This window comes from Capsicum annuum, chromosome 6 (genome assembly GCF_002878395.1).
Source record: "Capsicum annuum cultivar UCD-10X-F1 chromosome 6, UCD10Xv1.1, whole genome shotgun sequence".
NCBI classification, from domain to species: domain Eukaryota; kingdom Viridiplantae; phylum Streptophyta; class Magnoliopsida; order Solanales; family Solanaceae; genus Capsicum; species Capsicum annuum.
The window spans coordinates 71,158,942-71,182,141 of NC_061116.1; the positions used below are offsets into that span (position 1 = coordinate 71,158,942).

A 23,200-nucleotide genomic window follows, 5' to 3' on the forward strand; every position below is an offset into this window, starting at 1 on the left:
ATGTTTAAACCATGTTGTATTTCTCTAATTTCTAACTTTTTTCATGTAGATCATTGAATAATCTTTCTATTGATATTAATTTTACTGATATCCAACATCGGATGAGGGAGTTATGGCTGCTTTACTGAACGGTGTTGGATCGCCCAAGTTTGACAGTCGATCTGGCGGACCATCAGGTTCTTGGTGGACCGTCAAGTACCCCATAAATCCAAGGCAGTGACTCCTTTTTAAGGCCATCATGTGATGGCCAAGTTGGTGGACCGTCAAAAAGTTGATGGACCGTCAGGGGTCCGTCAGGTCGAGACAGAATGTCTCATTTGTGGCCCTCGAGTGACGGATGACTTGATGGACCATCAGTTTCCTGAAGGACCATAACTTAGACCGTAATGTCAAGTCAAAACATTCTAGTTTTGGCACTCGAGTGATGGACGATTTGGTTGACCGTCAGGAGACTTGACGAACCATCAGTTTGACCATCACAGGCCTGATTGGCGAATTTAGCTTTTTCAAAAAGGACATTTCAGTTATTTCCACCCTATATGGTATTATATATATATATATATATATATATAAATATACTAGTAGAGAATATCCATTTATTTTTTCTCCTTTCTTCTTTCAAGAAACATCTACAAATTAGGGTTTTTCCAAAACAAAAAAAAATTCAATCTTCTTCCAATAAATTCAAGGATCTTCCATAGATTTCTCCAAATTGTCCAAGAATTAATCTCCCTTAGTCAAATTCATCAAGGATCATAGCTTAAAATGTAAGGAAGAAGTTCCAAAAAAGTTCTACATCTCCAAAATTATAATCCAAGGTATGTGGGGTTTGAACAAGAACACTCCTTTCGTTCTTGTCCCTAAAGATTTACTTTCTACTATTGATTTACATGATTTTACAAGTGGGTTTACACCCAATTTCTATATTTATGATTTATGAGATTTGATTTGAATAAGTTTAATAGTAATGATTATTCAACCATCATGTTTCTTAAATTGAGAATTTATTCCATGAGTTGTATATTGTTATTACGTATTGATGATTTCTAAGCGATTTAAGACAAGTTTCATGAGTTATGCCTTTCCATGAGAAATTTGACTATTGAATATATATATCTATATTTCAGATTGAAAGTCAAAAATGAGTCCTATGTTGTTTCCTTGAAGCTTTGATATTTGAAAATAATTAGAAAAGCAAATGTACTTAATGTTGAGAAAGATTGTATTGAGTTGAGTCGAGTTAGGAATCCATAAGATTTTTATGAAATGTAGATTATATATATATATATATATATATATATTGGTCTTTAAAATAGACCTATGAGTTGATATTAATTGAGGTGGATTTCCTAACGCATTTTGAGCTGAGTCTGGGAGGAGCATTTAGCACTGAACGGGAAATATGGTATTTTCTCACAACTGCGTGCCATCATTGGATTGATGTTTATAGTTGTGGGACAAAGGACAAGTATGAGATTGTGATAATAAGATTGAGGTTGTACTCCCTGGTAAGAGTACAACACCCCCGCCAATGTGGGGTTCTCTCCTTAGGAGGACAAAACATTAGACTCCATGCAGCTCACATGGTGTAGTTATGTCGGTTATAAGAAACTCCCACGTCCATAATGATCTAAGTACCATGAGTTACTGAGTCACTCTAAGTCATGAGTCAAAGAGTTTGAGTTGAGTTAAATGATTTACGAGATTTATGAAGCATATGTTGTTACTGATGACTTCCGAAAATGATGTTTTAGATAATTCAAGCGAAGAGAGTTGTTATTGTCAGCATGCATGATTTTATTATACATTTATGATATTATTTAAAATGTTGCATCCACCCTTACATACTCAGTACATTCTTAAGTACTGACTCTCATACTCTTTTGTACTCTATATTTCCTCATGATATAGGTTCAGGTGCTCAGTCTCAGTAGCAACAGTGATCTTTGAGTACCTTCATCTTCATTTTTGTGGTTGGTGAGTCCTCATGGTTCAAGGACCTGTGTCTCCGATTTTATCTTGTTAATAGATGGTTGTTTACTTTTAGTACAGTATGAGTCAGTTGGGGATCTATCCCAATAGCTCCTCAGTCCTATGTGGTAAAGACTTTGTCAGACTAGTGTACCAGCATGTATAAAGATTTTATTATGTTCATGACATGGTTATTCCTATTTATCTTATCATGATTTGCGCTATAATGAGTTTTGAAAGTGATGACAGGCTTAGAGGGTTAGCTTGAGTCCACGTGTGGCCTTGAGCACCATGTGATATCTCGGGATAGGTTCTTGTTGCATTACAAGCTTGGTATCAGAGTCTAAGGTTTAAGGAGTCCTAGGGAGCAAGCCATATTACATAGAGTGTTGATCATTGGTGTGTAGCGTGCCACATCTATGTGTAAGAGGCTACAGGACATTTTAAGAAAAGTTGTTTCTTTCTTTTAAGAGTCTATCATTCCTATAACCATTTCTTTCTGCAGTTAATTTATGCTCTCTTATGACAAAAAATACCTCATAGAGCTCACAGAAATAATGAACGACCTTAACCCATTGATCTTTTAGGTAAGATGATGTCCCATGCTGAATTCTAGAAAGCTTTCCAAGCGCTAGCCTAGGCGGTCACCGCCAATGCCTAAGCCAACACCCAGACTACTGTTCCACCTCTGTAAGGGAATAATTCTGCTGCAACCCGGGTTTGTGACTTTATGCGAATGAATCCACCTGAGTTATTTAGGTTGAAAATAGGTGAAAAACTGCAAATGTATTTAGATAAAGTGAGAAAGATCACTCAGATTATGCACGTGATGGAGGAGGAGAGTGTTAAATTGGGTGCCTATCGAATGTAAAATATTGCTTATGATTGGATGGAGATGTAGAGGAAGAGTAGAGGAGAGAATGATACTCTTGTGACTTGGAAATTATTCCAAGATGCCTTCTGAGACAGATTCTTTCCCCCGGAGCTGAGGGAAGAAAAATTAGAAGAATTTATGAACTTAAGATAGGGTCCTATGATGGTTAAGGAGTATTGCCATAAGTTTAATCAGTTATCTAAGTATGCTCCCAGTATGATGGCTGATTCTAGAACTAGTATGAGTAAGTTGTTGGCCGGTATATCTGGTTATGTTGTGAAAGAGTGTATATCTGCTATGCTTAATAGGGACATGGACCTTTCAAGACTAATGATTCATGCTCAGAAAATTAAAGCAGATAAAGTGAAGAAGAGAGAGAGAGTGAGAGAGAATGAGAGAATTAGATCATAGCAACAAGGGTATAGTCAGGCTAGGTTTTCTGGAGGGATCCGCCCTAAGTTCCAGAGCCGTTCTCTTATGCTATCTCCTTCATCAGCCAGTACTCCTGTATTCAAAATTAGGATAGAACAGGGTAATAGGACTACTATGTCCAGGTCCCAGGATAGTATGAGTAATAGAACTCGTACTCCCGCATGTATGAAGTATGGTAGAGACCATATCGGTAAGTGCTTAATCAGTCAGAGGGGTTGTTTTCATTATGGTTATTTGGGCCATAAGTTCAGGTATTGCCCTTATGCTATATAGGGGAGCCGCGATATTCATCGCTAGAGTCAGGCTATTAGTGCTCCAGCCCTTGTAGTTCATCCTACTTCTCTTCAAGGTGCCTCATCTAGTAATGCAGGTGGTCAGTACCAGAATTGCTTTTATGCTATACCACCCCGCCAGGAGCAGGAGGATTCACCAGATGTTGTTACTGGTATGCTTCGTGTATTTCATTTTGATGTGTATGTGTTGCTGGACCGCTTCGTGTATTTCATTTTGATGTGTATGTGTTGCTGGACCCTGGGTCAAGTCTTTCATATGTGACTCTGTTGGTGGCTGTGAATTTTGAAATCAGTGCTGAAAAGATTTTTGAGCCTTTTCTAGTCTTTACACCAGAAGTGGCTGTTGTTGCCAAGCAATTATATAAGAAGTGTCCTATCACTGTTCTTAATAGAGTCATGTTTGCAAATTTGATTGAGCTAGACATGGTTGATTTTGATATTATTATGGGTATGGATTGTCTATACTCTTGTTATGCGTCTATAGACTTTCGTACCCGGGTAGTCAAGTTTCAATTTACCAATAAGCCATTTTTTGAGTGGTCCAGAAATTCTGTATCTCCTAAAAGTCATTTCATATCCTATCTAACAGCTAGGAAATTGATATCCAAGGATTGTATCTATCATTTAGTTTGAGTTAAGGAAACTAAGTCTGAGAGTCCAACTATTCAGTCTCTTACTGTTGTCAATGAGTTTCCTGATGTTTTCCTGGAAGACCTCCTACGGGTACCTCCCGATAGAGAGATAGAATTTGGAATTGATCTTCTCCCTGATACATAGTCTATTTCTATTCATCCATATCATATGGCCCCCGAAGAACTTAAGAAGTTAAAAGAGCAACTCAAAGATCTTCTTGATAAGGGTTTTATAAGGACTAGTGTGTCTCCCTGGGGTGCACCCATTCTATTCGTGCAAAATAAAGATGGTTCATTGCATATGTGCATTGACTATCGTCATCTTAACAAGGTCACAGTCAAGAACAAGTACCCTCTTCCTAGAATTGATGACCTATTTGATCAGCTGCAAGGTGCCAGCTACTTCTCGAAAATAGATTTGAGATCCAGTCATCACCAACTTAAAGTCAGAGAGTGTGATATTCCAAAGATGACTTTTCACACTCGTTATGGTCATTTTGAATTCTTGGTCATGTCCTTCGGGCTAAGGAATGCCCCGACAGCTTTTATGGACCTCATGAATCAGGTGTTTAGACCGTACCTAGATATATTCATTATTGTATTTATAGATGATATCCTTGTATATTCCCAGAGTGAAAACAACCATGCATATCATCTTTGAATTATCTTACAGACCCTTAGGGATCAATAATTGTTTTCCAAATTTAGCAAGTATGAATTCTGGCTAAGTTTAGTTACTTTTCTGGGTCATATTGTTTCTTCTGATGGTATTCGAGTTGATCCTCAAAAGGTAGAAGCTGTGAAGAATTGGCCTAGACCTATTTCCCCATCTGATATTAGGAGTTTCTTGGGTCTAGCTGGCTACTACCGTAGTTTTGTCAAAGGTTTCTCTTCTATTGCTGTTTCTTTGATCCTGTTGACCCAAAAGAAGGTTAAATTCTAGTGGTCAGATTCTTTCGAGAAGAGTTTTGAGGAGTTGAAGAGTCGACTCACTTCAGCCCCTGTGATGACGCTGCCTAATGGTGTAGATGATTTTATGGTATATTGTGATGCTTCCAGAGTTGGTTTAGGTTACGTGTTGATGCAGAAGGATAAGATTATAGCCTATGCCTACAGGCAGTTGTAACCTCATGAAAAGAATTATCCAACCCATGAACTTGAGTTAGCTGCAGTGGTTTTTGCTTTGAAAATCTATAGACACTATTTGTACGGTGTTCATGTTGATGTCTTTACCGATCACAAGAGTTTACAGTATGTGTTCACTCAGAGAGAGTTAAATCTTTGGCAGAGGTGATGGTTAAAATTACTGAAAGACTATGATATGAGTGTGTTGTATCACCCGAGCAAGGCCAATGTAGTGGCAGTGCCCTTAGTAGGTAGTCCATGGGTAGTGTATCATATGTTTAGGAAGATAAGAGGGACTTACCCTATAAAGTGTATTGTTTAGGTAGGTTAGGTGTTAGATTGCTCAACTCAGCTGAGGGTAATGTTTGGATTCAGAGTAGTTCCGAATCTTTCATAGTTTCGAAAGTGAAGGAGAAGCAGGATATGGATTCTCATTTGGCTGAATTAAAAGCGTCCATCAAAGACCAAAAGGTGCAGGTTTTCTCCCAAGGGGGAGATAGTCTATTGAGATTTCAGAATAGATTGTGTGTGCCTGATATTGATGATCTGAGGCAAAGAATTATGGCTGAGGTGGATGGCATGCGGTATTCTATTCATCACGGTGCTACCAAGATATACAGCGATTTATGGGAAATTTATTGGTGGAATGATATGAAAAAGATATAGAGAAGTCCGTAGAAAAGTGTGCAACTTGCCAGTAGGTTAAAATAGAGCACCAGAGACCCGGTGGCGTGATGCAAGAATTTACCATTCCATATTGGAAGTAGGAAGTGGTGAACATGGATTTCATGATCGATTTACCTCTCTCTCATCGTCATCATGATTCTATTTGGGTCGTTGTAGACAGGTTGACTAAGTCAGCACATTTTCTGCTAGTACATACATCTTTCACCGTACAGGACTATGCTAAGCCGTATATTCGGGAGTTAGTTAGGTCGCATGGAGTTCCATTGTCTATCATCTCCGATAAAGGTACTGAGTTTACTTCACAGCTTTGGAGAACCTTTCAAAAGGGTCTCGGCACCCAAGTTCATCTTAGCTCTGCTTTTCATCCACAGACAGATAGTCAGAGTGAGAGGACTATCCAGACTTTGGAGGATATGTTGAGGGCTTGTGTTCTTGATTTCAAATGAAGTTGGGATGAACATTTTTAGTTGATTTAATTTTCTTACAACAATAGTTTTCATGCTAGAATTGGAATGGATCCATTTAAAGCTTTGTGTGGGAGAAGATGTAGATCGCCCATAGGTTAGTTCGAAGTGGGTGAAGCTGCTGTGATGGGACCTGATGATGTATTTGAGTCTATGGAGAAAGTTAAGTTAATTTGGGAGAGGTTAAAGACAACACATCAGAAGTCATACGCAGATATGAGAAGAAGAGCTTTTGAGATTGAAGTTGGTGATATGGTGTACTTAAAAATTTCACCCATGAAAGGGGTGAAAGGATTTGGAAAGAAAGGGAAGCTGAGTCCCAGATATGTTGGCCCTTATAGAGTTTTGAATCGTGTTGGGAAAGTAGCTTATGAGATTGAGTTGCCTGCAGAGTTGTCAGCTGTCCATCCTGTGCTTTATATTTCTATGCTCAAGAAGCACATTGCAGATTCTGTTGTTGTTGATCCGTTGGAAGGTTGTGATGTTCAGGATAGACTTTCGTATGATGAAATCCCAGTTGAAATCCTAGATTATCAAGTCTGTAGACTGAGGAACAAGGAAGTTCCTTTGGTTAAAGTTCAGTGGAGAAATCAATCTGTCGAGGGTGCCACTTGGGAAGCAGAAGCAAACATGCGAGCTAGTTACCCTCATCTTTTCTCTATGAGTTCGAATCAAGCTGAAGGTACTATTCCCTTAATTCAGTTTCCTTCTAATCTAATGTATTTAGCTATATGGTTATTCTCTCTATGGTTCGTGCATTTGGTGAAGCACTCAAAAGCTAAGAGTATAGTGAGCCCTTAGATGTGAGTTGTTCCAGTGATATGTCCTTATTTTCTCCTTTTCTTGGCCTATCTAGCAACATTCGAGGATGAATGTTTCCAAGGGGGAGATATTGTAATACCCCGATCGTTTCTTAAGTCTAAATCTATCTTTTGAGTGGATTTATATGATTTCCAAAATGATTTATGTTTAAACCATGTTGTATTTCTCTAATTTCTACTTTTTGTCATGTATAGCATTGAATAAGTTGTCCATAGATACCAATTTCATTGAGATCCGACATCGGACGAGGGAGTTATGGTTGCTTTACTAAACGGTGTTGGATTGCCCAGGTTTGACGATTGATCTGGTGGACCGCAAGGTTCCTGGTGGACCGTCAAGTTCCCTGTCAAGCCAAGGCAGTGACTCTTTTTTCAGGCCATCGTGCGACGGCCAAGTTAGTTGACCGTCAAAAAGTTGTCAGACCGTCAAAGGGTCCGTCAGGTCGAGACAGAATATCTCATTTCTGGCCCTCGAGTGACGGATGACTTGGTAGACCGTCAGTTTCCTGATGGACCATCACTTTGACCATCACATCGAGGCAGAACGTTCCAATTTTGGTACTCGAGTAACAGATGATTTGGTGGACTGTCAGGGGACTTGACGGACCGTCAGTTCGACCGTCACAGGCCCGATCAGCGAATTTCAGCTTTTTCAAAAAGGGCATTTTGGTTATTTCCGCACCATATGGTATTATATATATATACTAGTAGAGAATAGCCATTCATTTTTCTCCTTTCCTCTTCCAAGAAACATCTAGAAATCACGGTTTTTCCAAAACCAAAAAAAATTCAATCTTCTTCCAAGAAATTCAAGGATCTTCTATAGATTTCTCCAAGTTGTCCAAGAATTAAGATTCCTTAGTCAAAGGCATCAAGGATCATAGCTTAAAATGTAAGGAAGAAGTTCCAAACAAGTTTCTACATCTCCAAAATTATAATCCAAGGTATGTGGGGTTTGAACAAGAACACTCCTTTTGTTCTTGTGCCTAAGGATTTACTTTCTATTATTGATTTACATGATTTTGCAAGTGGGTTTACACCCAAATTTCATTATTTATGATTATGAGATTTGATTTGAATAAGTTTAATATTTATGATTATTCCACCATCATGTTTCTTAAATTGAGAATTTATTCCATGAGTTGTATATTGTCATTACGCATTGCTGATTTCTAAGCGATTTAAGACAAGTGTCATGAGTTATGCCTTTCCATGAGAAATTTGACTATTCAATATATATATCTATATTTGAGATTGAAATTCAAGAATGAGTCCTATGATGTTTCCTTGAAGATTTGATATTTAAAAATAATTCAAAAAGCAAATGTACTTGATGTTGAGAAAGATTGTGTTGAGTTGAGTCGGGTTAGGAATCCATAAGATTTTTATGAATTGCAGATGATATATATATATATATATATATATTGGTCTTTAAAATAGACCCATGAGTTGATATTGATTAAGTTGGATCTCCTAACGTGTTCTGAGCTGAGTCTGGGAGGAGTATTTAGCATCGAACGGGAAATATGGTATTTCCCCGAAACTATGTACCACCGTAGGATTGATGTTGATAGTTGTGGACCAAAGGCCTAGTATGAGATTGTAATAACGAGATTGAGATTGTACTGCCTGGTAAGAGTACAACACTTCCGCCAATGTGGGGTTCTCTCCTTAGAAGGGAAAAACGTTGGACTCCATGCGGCTCACATGGTGTAGTTATGTCAGTTATAAGAAACTCCCACGTCCATAATGATCTAAGTACCATGAGTTACCGATTCACTCTAAGTCATGAGTCAAAGAGTATGAGTTGAGTTAAATGATTTACGAGATTTATGAAGCATATGTTATTACTGATGACTTCCGAAAATAATGTTTTAGATAATTCAAGCGAAGAGAGTTGTTATTGTTAGCATGCATGATTTTATTATACATTTATGATATTATTTAAAATGTTGCATCCACCCTCACATAATCAGTACATTCTTAAGTAATGACTCTCATACTCTTTTGTACTCTATATTTCCTCATGATATAGGTTCAGGTGTCAGTCTCAGCAGCGACAGTGATCTTTGAGTACCTTCATCTTTATTTCGGCGGTTGGTGAGTCCTCATGGTTCGAGGACCTATGTCTCCGATTTTGTCTTGTTAATAGATGTTTATTTACTTTCAGTTTAGTATGAGTCAGTTGGGGATCTTTTCCAATGGCTCTTCAATCCTATGTAGTAGATGCTTTGTCAGACTAGTGTACCAGCATGTACAGAGATTTCAGTATGTTCATGACATGGTTATTCCTCTTTATCTTAGCATGATTTGCGCTATAATGAGTTCTGAAAGTGATAACAGGCTTAGAGGGTTAGCTTGAGGCCACGTGTCGCCTTGAGCACCATGTGAAATCTCGAGATAGGTTCTTGGGGCATTTCAAATATGCATATAAGTCGTCACTTAGGCACAAAATTACAAGTAGTAACTAAAGTCTATAATTACATTCACATAAGCCCTACACGGGCAATTCAAAAGAACCAATAATATCAACAATGATATATCGCAAAACTATCAAAACCTAGTTTGATCCTTATGTTAAGTCTCATCAACTAATAGCGATCCATTTATACTCTAAGTGTTTACTAAACCTCTACCATTCCATAACTAGATAAGAATAAATTAACTATCATTTAGAAAGTAACCAAGTGTAATACATGCTCATAATTCGTATAAGATATTCAAGAAGACCAAGTTACCCATTTACAATCCATCCTAGATATACTTTTAAGTAGTAAAACTAGCTAAAATAGGCATTTATCTAAATACAATCCATCAAAGACTTAGGTACCCGCAGGGATGCTCACCATATCACATTGCGGGAACTCCAATACTAAATAAAATACAAAAATACATACAAGCAAGCATACAACACATAAAAACTTTGGAATAGTAAAGGTATGTCTAACTTACCTTAAGTAAAGATCCGCAAGCTTCAACATCATCTAAAGCCTCAATCAGAAGTTCAACTCCCTGAATCAACACCAAACACATCAAATCTACTAAAAAATAGCATCTACAAATCAAAAAACGCAAATGGTACCTATATTGACAGCATTTAAGACGGTTAAAATTTGAGTCCAAAAATAAAAGTGATAAATTGAAAAAAAAAAGTTGAGAACAATGTTTTCCATATCAAGAAGAGTCTATGTTGAAAACAAAATAAAAATGAGTAGAAATCAAACCATGAATTGAAGAAAAACTCATTTAATAATTTACTAGGCAATTTAAAATTACAAATTTGAAGTTCCTTTGAATATAAACTCATTTGGAAATAATAAAATACGGATTTGGAAAAATACCCACAAGAGAAATTGCGAAAGTACCTTTAGACCACCTTAACCCAAGATCTAGCCCAAAAATGGAAAAAATATAATTTGGGACAAAAATAGGGATTATTACTCTGTCCATGGCCTGCATTCGTGTCATTGGCCTTCGTGAACATAGGCCCTTGGCAACGATTGCAAGGTTGCCCAACCTTAAACCTTCTATATTGATAGCCTAAAGGCTATGAACTCACGAAAATAGAGACACAAGACACAAGAACCATCAAGCACATAAAGAGAAAACAGCACACTAAGAAGGAAGGACAGAAGAAGAATGCAAAAATATAAAGATAGTAAAGTGACCCTTACTTCCACAAGATGATTAACAAAAGGAGATGTATCAAATCTCCAATCACACCTCACCAATGAAAGTTCAAACCACTCTCTTAGGTGACCCAAAGGACTCACACTTCCTCAAGCACACCTTTCTTGCTAAATTCTCCAAAACAAGAGAAAATAAATTTGAATTGCTACTAGGGTTTCAATTTCAGATTCTAAAGCTACCAACGAGAATACTAAGTTACAAAATAAGAGTAATAGTCAATTTCATCAAAATTCTAATGAAAATAGTGGCTAAAATGTCTATTTATACAATTACATAATAAAAGACTCTACTACCCTTAATGAAGCCTCAAAAGAGGTGCCTCTGGAGTGTAACTTAAGAGTGCCAAAAGTCCACAATACCCCTCCTCTTAGGTGCCCATGAGATACAAGAAAGTAGTTCTTTCAAAACTCCTCTTTACAAACCATCAAGTACCCTTCCTTAGTTGGATGCATCACACTCTCACACGCCTTCAAGTGCATAAACAATGATTGAAATTGTTGAAGTTCTTTATCTTGAATTCGGGTGAAAGGCCTTGACTTGACACTTGTATCATCCTCTCCATCTTGAAGAGAGTTTGTCCTCAAATTTGTGGCTTCATGAACATCAAGAATGTCCACGGGTGAAAGATAAAAATTATTAAAAGTGGAATGTACTTGATAATCCGAGGGTAAATCAATTTGGTAGGCATTGTCGTTGATCCTTTTAAGCACTTGAAAGAGTCCATCTTCTCGAGGAATAATCTTGGCCTTCCTTTGATTTGGAAACCGCTCCTTCCTCAGGTGTACCCATACCCACTTTCTGGGTTCAAGCACAAGCCTTCTTCGACCCTTGTTTACCCTTATTGCAACCTCTTGGTTCTTCTTTTCAAGCTTTAGCCGCACCTTCTCATGAATTTTATTCATTGCCTCAGCTCTTATGTTTCCATCTAATCTATTCACAAGTTCACAAGGAAAAAGAGTTAAATCCAAAGGGGTAAGGGGGTTCATTCCATAGACACACTCAAAGGGAGTCATTCCCGTACTTAGGTGAACCACCCTATTGTATGAAAATTCCACCAAAGGTAGGTGGACGTCCCATGAAGTCATTTTACCTTTAACCATAGTCCGTAGCATAGAACGCAAGGTCCTATTTACTATTTCCATTTGGCCATCGATTTGTGGGTGGCAAGAGGTTGAGAAAAGCAACTTTGTGCCAAGCCTACTCCACATGGACTTTCAAAAAAGACTTAGGAACTTTGAGTCCCTATCACACACTATAGTCTTTGGGATCCCGTGAAGCTTTACAATATGTTCAACAAATAAAGAAGCTACACTAAGGGAATCCTTGGTTTTGGCACAAGGAATGAAGTGAGACATTTTGGAGAATCAATTAGCGGCAACAAAAATGCTATCTCGACCTTTTACAGTCCTTGACAGCCCTAAAATAAAGTCCATGGAGATATCTAACCAAGGGATAAGGGGAGCGGGAAGTGAGGTGTACAATACTTGAGGTAGGAGGTGCAATTTCATACTCCGGCAATCCATACATTAGTAAAAAATCTTAGCAAAATCTTTGCGCATTTTTGGCCAATAGAGTTGCTCCTCTAAGATACCTAGGGTTTTATCAACCCCAAAATTCCCCATGTGGACACCATCATGTGCCTCCCTCACAAACAATTCCCTCGATGAACTAGAAGGAACACACAATCTCCTCTATTTGAACAAATAACCATCAAACCAAGAGTAGGAGGAATTGCCATTCTCTTTAAGCCATCGGTCCCTTCCCCACTCTTCACATTCCCTATAAATAGGAGCAAAGATAGGATCCTCGGGATAAAACGTCCTCAAGCTCTCAAACCCCATCAACTTCAAAGACAAAGTAGCAATAAGCACATGCTTTCTAGACCTTTCCCCTTTTGTAATAGATTACATAAGGGAAAGTCTCGATGAATTTAATCCACTTTGCATGACGCCTATTCAACTTGTCTTGGCTCTTAAGGTGTTTCAATGATTCATGATCAGTTCATATCACAAACTCCTTAGGCCATAAATAATGTTGCAATTACCCAAGGCTCTAACAAGGGCATACAACTCCAAATCATAAGTTGAATAATTAAGAGTTGCCCCTTTTAGATTTTCACTAAAATAAGCAATGGGCTTGCCTTCTTGCATAAAAACAGACCCAATACCAACCTTACTTGGATCACATTAAACCTTAAATGTTTTATCAAAATTGGGCAATTGCAACGAGGGAACCAAAATGAGCAAAGCTTTCAAGGCCTCAAAAGCCTTAGCTTGCTCTTCACCCCACTTAAAGGGTTGGTCCTTTATAATAACTTTGGTTAAGGGGGATGCTATAGAGCTAAAACCCTAGACAAACCTCCTATAAAAGCTTGCCAACCCATGAAAACTTTGGATTTCTCCAATAGTCTTAGGGGTAGGCCAACTTTATATAGAGTCTATCTTAGATTCGTCCACTTCAACACCCCTTGAACTCACAACAAAACCCAAGAAGACCACTTCATCAACTCCAAAATAACACTTCTCCATGTTGGCATAAAACTTCTCCCTTCGAATCACATCAAACACATATCTCAAATAATTCATATGTTCGTTAATAGACCTACTATATACCAACACATCATCAAAGTAGACAACTACAAACTTTCCAATATATGGCTTCATCATATGATTCATTAGCATCATAAAGGTCTAGGAGCATTGTTAAGGCCAAAGGGCATGTCCAGCTACTCATATAGACCAAATTTAGTCTTGAATGCAGTCTTCCACTCATCATCGAGTTACATACGAATCTGGTGGTAGCCACTCCTAAGATCAACTTTAGAAAATACATAAGCACCATGGAGCTCATCTAACATATCATATATCCTAGGGATAGGATAATGATACCTTATAGTGATTTTGTTGATGGCTCTACAATCAATGCACATGCGCCAAGTTCCGTCCTTCTTTGGTACCAAAAGCACCAGGACAGCACGTGGACTTAAGCTTTCTTTGATGTAGCCTTTGTTTAGAAGATCCTAAACTTGTACTTCAAGATCCTTAGTGTCCGTGGGATTGCTCCTATAGGCTGGTTTGTTTGGAAGTTGTGAACCCGGCACCAAATAAATTTGGTGCTCAATTCCCTGTATTGGGGGTAACCCTTGAGGCAATTCTTGAGGAAATACATCATCAAAATCCAAAAAAAAAAGTGAAATGGAAGGGTAAAAAGAAGAATAAAAAGAAGAAAAAAAATAAGAAGAAGGAGAAAAGTTAGTATTAAGAGCATGAGCTAGGAGGAGCATAGGAGTTTCCATGTCTTCATCCTTGAACAAATCCTTCCTCCGAGCCAAGATATCCATGGGTCATTGACCTTTTTGAACCTTAGAATTAGAAAGTTCTCCTTTATAAGAAGTAGAACCTGAGACCTCCCCTTTTTGCCTTTTTTTGGGTTTTAGCCTTTTGCTTCCCTTTTCTTTTGACTCTCTTAACCTTTGATGCAATTTATTCACTTGAGAGGGTGAAAGTAGGTGTAATTTAAACTTATTCCTACCATTCAAAAGTGAATAAGTGTTCAACCCTCCTTCATGCTTGGTAGATTTGTCATATTTCCATGGTCTACCAAGTAACAAATGGCACGCTTGCATTGGAATGACATCACAACAAATCTCATCTTGGTAGTTTCCTACCTTGAACTTGATCATGCATTTTCGTGTTACTTTTAAATCACCACATTCATTAATCCATTGTAGTTTGTAGGGATTAGGATAAGCGGTGGTTGGGAGTTTCAAGAAATCCACCATGGTAGAATTAGCAGTGTTTGTGCAACTTCCACCATCAATCACCATAGTACACACTCCTCCCTTAATCAAGCACTTAGTGTGGAACAAATTCTCTCTTTGTCTCAGATATTCAAGTGCCTTACTCACCATATCCCTTCTCACTACATAATTAGGAACTTGACACTCTCTATCTTATGGACAAGTGTCTTCTTTCTCACAATTATCGCAAGTGACCTCAGGTTTAACATCACAAGGATCTCTATATTATAAACCAACCTCTTAACCCTTGGGTTCAAGCTCAACTTCCTCACCTAGATAATACAACCTACCTTCCCTTAGGATCATATTTCTACGAGTAGCACACTCACTTGCCCGATGACTCCATCCTTGATACTTGAAACATTAAAGACATTTCAGATTAGGAGTAGAAAGTTTGTTACCTTCGGTTATTGTGTGGTATCTTGGCACTTGTTTTACCTCGAATTTCTTGAAAAAAGTTGAAGTTTCCTTTCCTTTAACTAAACCCGAAGCTTGCTGATTTCTACCTTTGGAATGGACCGAACCCGAATTGGGTGTTTGAGGTCTTGTCTTGTACCTTTCTTTGTTCTCCTTTTCAATTTCCAAGGCCTCTTGAAATACCTCAACCACGGTTTCAAACTTAATAATAGTCATTCGAGAAGAGATGTCTTTGTTCAACTCGACTTTGAAATGAATGATGTCATGCATGACTTCTTCACCTCTATAATCAAGCTTCAAAATGAGTTGCTGAAATTCGTCATAGTACGCCATGACACTCTTGCTTCCTTTCCACAAGTTGTAGAGCTTGGCAAGGAGCTCATGTCTATATTGTTTCGGTATATACCACTCTCTAATTACTCTTTTCAAGTCTTCCCAAGGAGGTGGTTGGCCAACAATCAAGACATTCCCGAACCTCTTAGTGTAATCCCACCAAGTGTTGTCATATCCTTCAATGTGTGCAATGGCATAAAAACTTTTCTTTTCCTTGGTTAAGTCATTCACTTGGAACAACTTTTCACAAGAATATTCTCAAGCTAAGTACACCTTGGGATCACTTTCTCCCTTGAAGATCGGAATGCCAACCTTGATTGAATTAATGCCAATGTCTTAGATTCTTGGTTGATCACCATGCCTATGCCTTGCATCTTTCCCTTGGTCCTCTTTGTTTATATCTTCCCCTCTCTCCCTCATCAAACCAATAATCATCGTAAGGAACTTCATAGCCTTATTTCTCTCCTCTACCATAATCCTCAATTTGGATGGGTGGTTTTTGGATTTGAGGCCTTTGGGGAAGTAGTTTTCATCTTTTATTATGTGGTACTTGAACTTGTGGTATTGGAGGTGGTGGATGGCAAGGTCTTTGGTCCATAGGATTTAGAATTTGGTAAGTGGTATTTTGTGGAGGTATTTGGTTCGGATTTGGTGGTGAATTTTGAGTTCCAAGTTCCTCTTGTTAGACTTGGTTCATTTGGTGATGTAGTGTCCTTTTTAGGTTCCGGTTAGGAGAGTTTTGGGATTGGTTTAGTGGCTGGTTTTGTGTAACTCTTGGAGGGTTAAGCATTTGGTGGAGGGTTTCGGGTGTTATAGTCATGGAAGAGTTATTGGCTTGGACACTAGAGGATGCATGGTAAGGATTAGGAGTAGAAGGTCGTGAGTTCCTCCTAATTTCAACACAATCAAGTATTCCACTAAAAGTGGAAATTTCACCCTTCATAGTCACCATTTCACTCCTTAAGGCATCATTATCATTCATCAACTCTCTCCTCATAGTATCCATTTCACCCTTCATATCCCGGGAAAAGGCCTCAAAGTGAGCCTTCAAGGCCCCCATAATATCATTTGCCAAGGGTTGGGGTGAAGAATCCTTGGCTTCCATGATCAAATGTACCTAAAAAGAGCAAAAAACAGAAAACAAAACAACCTACAAAACGAGTAAACAAGTTAGTTGAAAAGCCTCACTTCACTCACACTCAACCTCACCTCACACTTGGCCTAACAAGTGTTGGAGAATAGGAAATACTTTGTAAGTTACTTGAGAGGTGAGAAGCTTTGGTCTAGACTCATTCTTTGTTTGAAATGACTCAAATAAAGTGATGCATGGACTTGAACCAACAAAATAGTATGACTTAAAAATGAGAAAAGCTCACAAAAAAACCGAATACACGAAATAAACAAACTCTAGACTAATTACCAACCTAGTAGGTACTTGATAGTTTGCTAATTAGTGGTAGAATCAACTTAAAAAGAAACTATAATCAAAAGGTATAAACTAGGAAATCTAATTCTAGAGGCGAATGTTGATTGATCATAAGTGATGATGTGGCACTACGGGGTTGGTTGTCACTTTTTGAAATTTCAAATTTCCCAAAAACTTGTTTCGGCCAAACACCACTTTGGGGAAGAAGAGTTTTCTAATTTGGAGGGGGTAAGAAGGCAATTTAGAGTCCCTTCAAGTCTCAAATTGAAATGAAATGCAATGGTTCCCCCCTAATAAATGCAATTGTTCTTGTTTGCTCTTTGGTCGCCCCTTTTTTTGGAAGAATGGAATATTCTATGAATATGCTTTTGGACCAACAACTTTTCACTCTCTTTCTTCCCTATTTTGGATCAAACAATAGCTTTGAATATTCTTCTTCACTAAGATATGAAGATCAAGGATGAACAAGATGAATATTCAAGAGTTGACCAAGTTTGACCAACAAGCAAATGGACTCCAAATCTGATTTTGTTTGTAGATATAGGTTCCTTGTGCTAAAAAAAACTCAACCCACTAAAAATCAACCATAAATAAAGTCACCAACACAAGCCCAAAACGTCACCTTCTCTAATAAGCTTCAAACAAGCCACTACAGTGGTGGATCTAGCCCAAAATCAACCAAACTTCACTCTAAAAGTAGATCTAGACTCCCTAGGCACTAGAAAGCAAGGATCTAGTGCAAGAAACTTCAAAGACAGTGTAAAAACTTTTAGATCTAAGTTCTAAATTTGGATCTAACATAAGACAACACTAGACACCATTTTTTTTGTATTTTCTGATTCTTTTGACTATTTTTTGTTGAGATTTTCTAAATAAGAACACTAAAACCAAGATTTAGGGATGTTGGAACAACCCTAAACCTGGATTTGATACCAAATGATAGCCTAAAGTCTATGAACTCATAAAAATGGAGACACAAAACACAAAAACAAGCAAGCACACAAAGAGAAAACAACACACTAAGAAGAAAGGAAATGAAGAAGAATGCAAAAATGTAAAGATAGTAAAGTGACCCTTACTTCCACTAGATAATTAACAAAATGAGACATATCAAATCTCCAATCACACCTCACAGATGGAAGTTCAAACCACTCTCTTAGGTAACCCAAAGGACTCACACTTCCTTAAGCACACCTTTCTTGCCAAATTCCCCAAAACAAGTGAAAACCAATTTGAATGTCTACTAGGGTTTCAATTTTGGATTCTAAAGCTACCAACTAGAAGAATAAGTTACAAACTAAGAGTGATATTCAATGTCACCAAAAGTCTAATGAAAATAGTGGCTAAAATGTCTATTTATACTATTACATAATAAAAGACTCTAATGCCCTTAATGAAGCCTCAAAAGAGGCGCCTCTTGAGTGTAACTTAAGAGTGAAAAAAGTCAACAATACCCCCTCCTTTTAGGCGCCCATAAGATTCAAGAAAGTAGTTCTTTCAAAGTTCTTCTTCACAAACCATCAAGTACCCTCCCTTAGTTGGATGCATCACACTCTCACACGCCTTCAAGTGCATAAACAATGATTGAAATTATTGAAGCTCCTTGGTTTTACTTTAGGTGAGCGACCTTGACTTGACATATGTATCATCTATCAGGGTACCCTCCAATGCGATTGTGATAAGGGATTTATTCCCCCTTTACGAATGCCAAAATAGTTGAGAAGAGCTAGACACTTATTTTAAAATTTCTCTAAACAGACTCTCGGGATTCATTTATGAACCTACCGAAACAAACAAATAATGGAACTTGGCTAGTTCCTATGTTCCAAACCTAATGAAAACTTTTGACTTTTAAAAAGGATTGTTTTCATAAAATTAACCCCCGAGACCTCTTCTAACCTTTTTCCAAATAGAGGTCAAAATGAGATATAAAAGTTTTGAAATCAAAGCAAACCTGCTACTAATCCAAATTTAACATACTAGATCTGATGGCATAGTCTAAATTTTATCAAATATTCAGATAAAGAAATGTTGATCGGAGTCAACTATTGGCTCGTAAAGCCTTAAAATAATTTGAAACTCTCCCAAAACCTTCTCAAAGGCCTTGTGAGTTTTTCCAACTATCCCCACACTTCAAATCAATATTTAGCAACTATAAGGAAGGCTAAAATGGTTAAAACATAGGAAATTCTAAATTTTAATATGGGGATCACACTAGAAATCTATAGGTTATGGGATGATTATATGGTACGAGAGGGACATGTGATGCCTCGGCTTATTAGATTTATTAAATTTGTTAAATTATTTGAATAATACTTGATTGAAAAAGATAAATTAGTGACTTCAATATAGTTAAATGTAGTGACATGAAATTGTGAATTTTTGGCATGAAAATGGTTAAATGTAGTGACTCTAAATTGTGAATTTGTGACTTGAAAATGGTTAAATCTAGTGACTTGAATTTGTAAGCTTGTGAATTTTAAATGTTAATTATAGTTACTTGAAAATATTAACTAGTGAATTAAAAATAGTTAAGTGTAGAGACTTGAAAATGTGAACTTGTGACTGGAAAATGGTTAAGTGAAGTCACTTAAAAATGTGAACTAGTGAATTACACATAGTTAAGTGTAGTGACTTGAAAATGTAAACCAATGAATTGAAAATGGTTAAGGTAGTTACTTGAAAATGTGAAGTAGTGACTTGAAAATAGTTAAGTGAAGTCACTTGAAAATGTGAAATAGTGACTTGAAAATGGTTAAGCGTAGTGACTTGAAAGTATAAATTAATGAATTGAAAATAGTTAAGTGCAACAACTTGAAAATGTTAAGTATAGAGACTTGAAATTGTAATCTAATAACTTGAAAATATTGAGTGTAGTCACTTGAAACTTTGAACTATTAACTTGAAAAGGGTGAAGATTAGTCACTTGATTGTGAACTTGTGACTTGAAAATGGTTAAGTATAGTCACTTGAAAATGTAAATTAATAACTTGAAAATTGTTAAGTATAGTAACTTTTAAATATGAACTAGTGATCTGAAAATGGTTAACTGCAGTGATTTGAAATTGTAATCTAATACTCCCTCCGTCCCATTTTATGTGTCGTCATTTGATCGGGCATGGAGTTTAAGAAATAAGGGAAGACTTGATAAAGTTTACAAAATTATCCTTTATCAAAAAATGTGCCAATATATTTTTTTTAATTAAGTGGAACCAATAAGGGTAAAAAGGTAATTGTTCCTTTAAAAAGTTGCAAAATTTTGGGATGGATTAAAAAGAAAACGATGACACATAATTTGGGACGGAGGGAGTAAATTGAAAATGATTGAGTGTAGTCACTTGAAACTGTGAACTAGTGACTTGAAAATGATTAAGTCTAGTGACTTGAAAATGTGGACTAGTGACTTACAAATAGTTAAGTGTGGTAACTTGAAAATGGTATGTTTAGTGACTTGAAAATGTGAATTAGTGACTTGAAAATGATTAAGTCCGGCGACTTGAAATATTGATTAGTGACTTGAAAATGGTTAAGTGTAGTGATTTGAAAATGGTTATTCATAGTAACTTGAAATGTGAATTAGTGTCTTAAAAATGGTTTAGTGTTATGACTTTAAATGTGAATTAGTAACTTGAAAATGGTTAAGTGTAGTGACTTAAAATGTGAATTAGTGACTTGAAAATGGTTAGTCTAGTTACTTGAAATGTGTACTAGTGACTTGAAAATGGTTAAAGTAGTAACTTGAAAATTTAAACTAATGACTTGAAAATGGTTATGTGTAGTTACTTAAAACGTGTACTAATTACCTAAAAATGATTAAGTATAGTCACTTGAAATGTTTAATAGTGACTTGAAAATGGTTGTGTAGTTACTTGAAATGTGAATTAGTGACTTAAAAATTGTTATGTGTAGTGACATAAAATATGAATTAATGACTTGAAAAGGTTTAATGTAGTGACTTTAAATATGAATTTGTGACTTGAAAATGGTTAAGTGTAGTAACTAGAAATGTGAATAAGTGACTTGAAAATGGTAAAGTGTAGTGACTTCAAATGTGAGGTAGTAACTTGAAAATGGCTAGCATTGTTACTTGAAATATGTACTAATGACTTGAAAAAGGTTAGGGTAGTGACTTAAGAATGTAAAATAATGACTACAAAGTTGTAAGGTATAGTTAGTTGAAATGCAAAATAATGACTTGAAATGGCTAAGGTAGTGCCTTAAAATGTGAATTTATGTCTTGAAAAAGGTTATGTGTAGTTTCTTGAAATGTGAATTAGTTACTTGAAAATGATTAAGCCCAGCGGCATGAAATCTGAATTTGTAACTTGAACTAATTAAGATTGTGATTGCTTGTGTAGATTAAGTCGTATTATAGATAAATATACCAAAGAAATAATGATAATATGGTGGGTATGAGTGACAAATATGTAGAAGTGTTAATCAATTTATTGAACATGTCAAGACACTTGATGATTGGTCAATTTTTTGATTGATTTGTTGTCCCTGTGTAAAATTTAATGATACAAGTATTCTAAAAGAAGAAGTTGTGAGGAACCATCATTATAAAAAGGGGTTTCATCAGGACCATTTAAGATTGAATACTAGTCATGGAGAGTAGGGAAAAATAACTTTGTTGGTGGTGAAAATAGTAGGTATATAGGGCATAATAACTTTCAAGCTAGTAGGATGACAGACATGGTGCATTCATTCTTTTTGAATGAAACAAGGGATTGAATTTAATAAAATGCAAAAGATGTTCGCAATGTAGATTCACATCATTTTTATGAAGAATTGTGTACTGCTAGTCATCCTTTGTTTGACGGGAGTTTGTACTCTTAATTTGTCTATTTTTGTTATATTATTAAGTATTAAATTTGATTAAAATATTGTTGAAAGAGGAATGGACTCTATAATAGACCTTATTAAAGAGTTAGTTGACACCACTTTAAAGGTTCGTGAGTCTTTCTGTAAGGCATAAAGAATGGTGTCAAAGTTAGGTCTCTCCTTAATTAGAATTGATTGTTGGGAAAATGGTTGATGTTATACTTTAAGAAGGATACTGAACTAGAGTCTTGTATGTTTTGTCAAACCCCTCTCCAAAAGTATGGTTGTAGAGGAAATAAAATTGCTATCGTGATGATGCATTATTCACCTCTTATACTAACGTTGAAGAGCTTGTATATCACTACAACAAATTCCATTATCAATGATGAATTAATTTTTCCCTTAAAACTCATATTTCGTCACAAGAAATCTTTTGTGATGAAAAAAATCATTGATTGTTGGTCCCTAAACCATGGATCACTAAAAGTATACAAAGACAAATTAGCGTTTCTTCGCTAAATAAAGTTGTATTAACTACAAAACTTACTTTTTGTCCCCCAAGGCATAGTATTTAGGATGAACTCATTTGTCAAAAAAGTATAATATTTCATAGTCAATAACGCATTTTGATACTTAAAAGGCTATTTATATCGACAACATTAATTTTTCATTAATTGTTTTCACTTTAATTAGTGACAACGTCAAGTGTCCCTAAAGTTATAAATGTTTTGTAGTTAAACAAAAGTAACTACCGTCACTTAAGACAATATTTTATATACAAAAATATGTTGTCCCCAAATATATATAGTGAAAATTTTTCTTTTACAAAAAATAACGTATATTTTTGTGGTTAAAATAAATCATTTTGTCACTAAAAATTTTAGTTTTAATGACCCAACAAAATGGCTACTATAAATTGCATTGATTATTGACAATAAAAATTGTGATAGAATTCAAATTTAATTTGTAAAAGAATAAATATATTATTGATCAGAGAAAATTCTGAGAAAACTATATTTTGTCACAAATGTAGCCAATATATGAAAAAGATGTAATTTTCTTTAAAAATACAATATAATATAGTCATTGCGTCCCCCCCTCCACTTGTTTAGAGAAAAAGAAAATTCTGAAACGTTATTCCCAACTCTATATTTTGCTGATGGAATTGCCTTAACAGACCTCTCTTATCTTATTTTCCATGGACTACTTTATTTTGGTAGACTTTCTTTCAGCTTTCCATGAACTTTCTTGATTATAATTGAATATGAATCTTTCAAAAAATTATCAAAATACTATCTAAAATGCAAGGAATAATAGGGGTGTGTATATATACTAGGAAGGACTGGTCCATGTGTGTTAGTACACTTACAAGTTTTGCTATGAAATGTAAAGCAGTTAAAATACATCACTAT

The 23,200-nt window shown here is 36.2% G+C and overlaps 1 protein-coding gene across 1 annotated transcript in view; it reads right to left on the reverse strand.

Annotated features, from left to right (window-relative positions):
- The window catches only part of LOC124899496, a 28,590-nt gene extending 16,588 nt beyond the window's left edge, over positions 1–12,002 (reverse strand). Inside the window, exons 1-2 of the mRNA XM_047414393.1 lie at positions 11,412–12,002; positions 10,252–10,311 (exon numbers count right to left, since the gene is read on the reverse strand). Coding sequence (XP_047270349.1) covers positions 10,252–10,311; positions 11,412–12,002 — 651 coding nt within the window. The remainder of the gene's footprint in view (positions 1–10,251; positions 10,312–11,411) is intronic.
- Between the last annotated feature and the right edge of the window lie 11,198 nt (positions 12,003–23,200).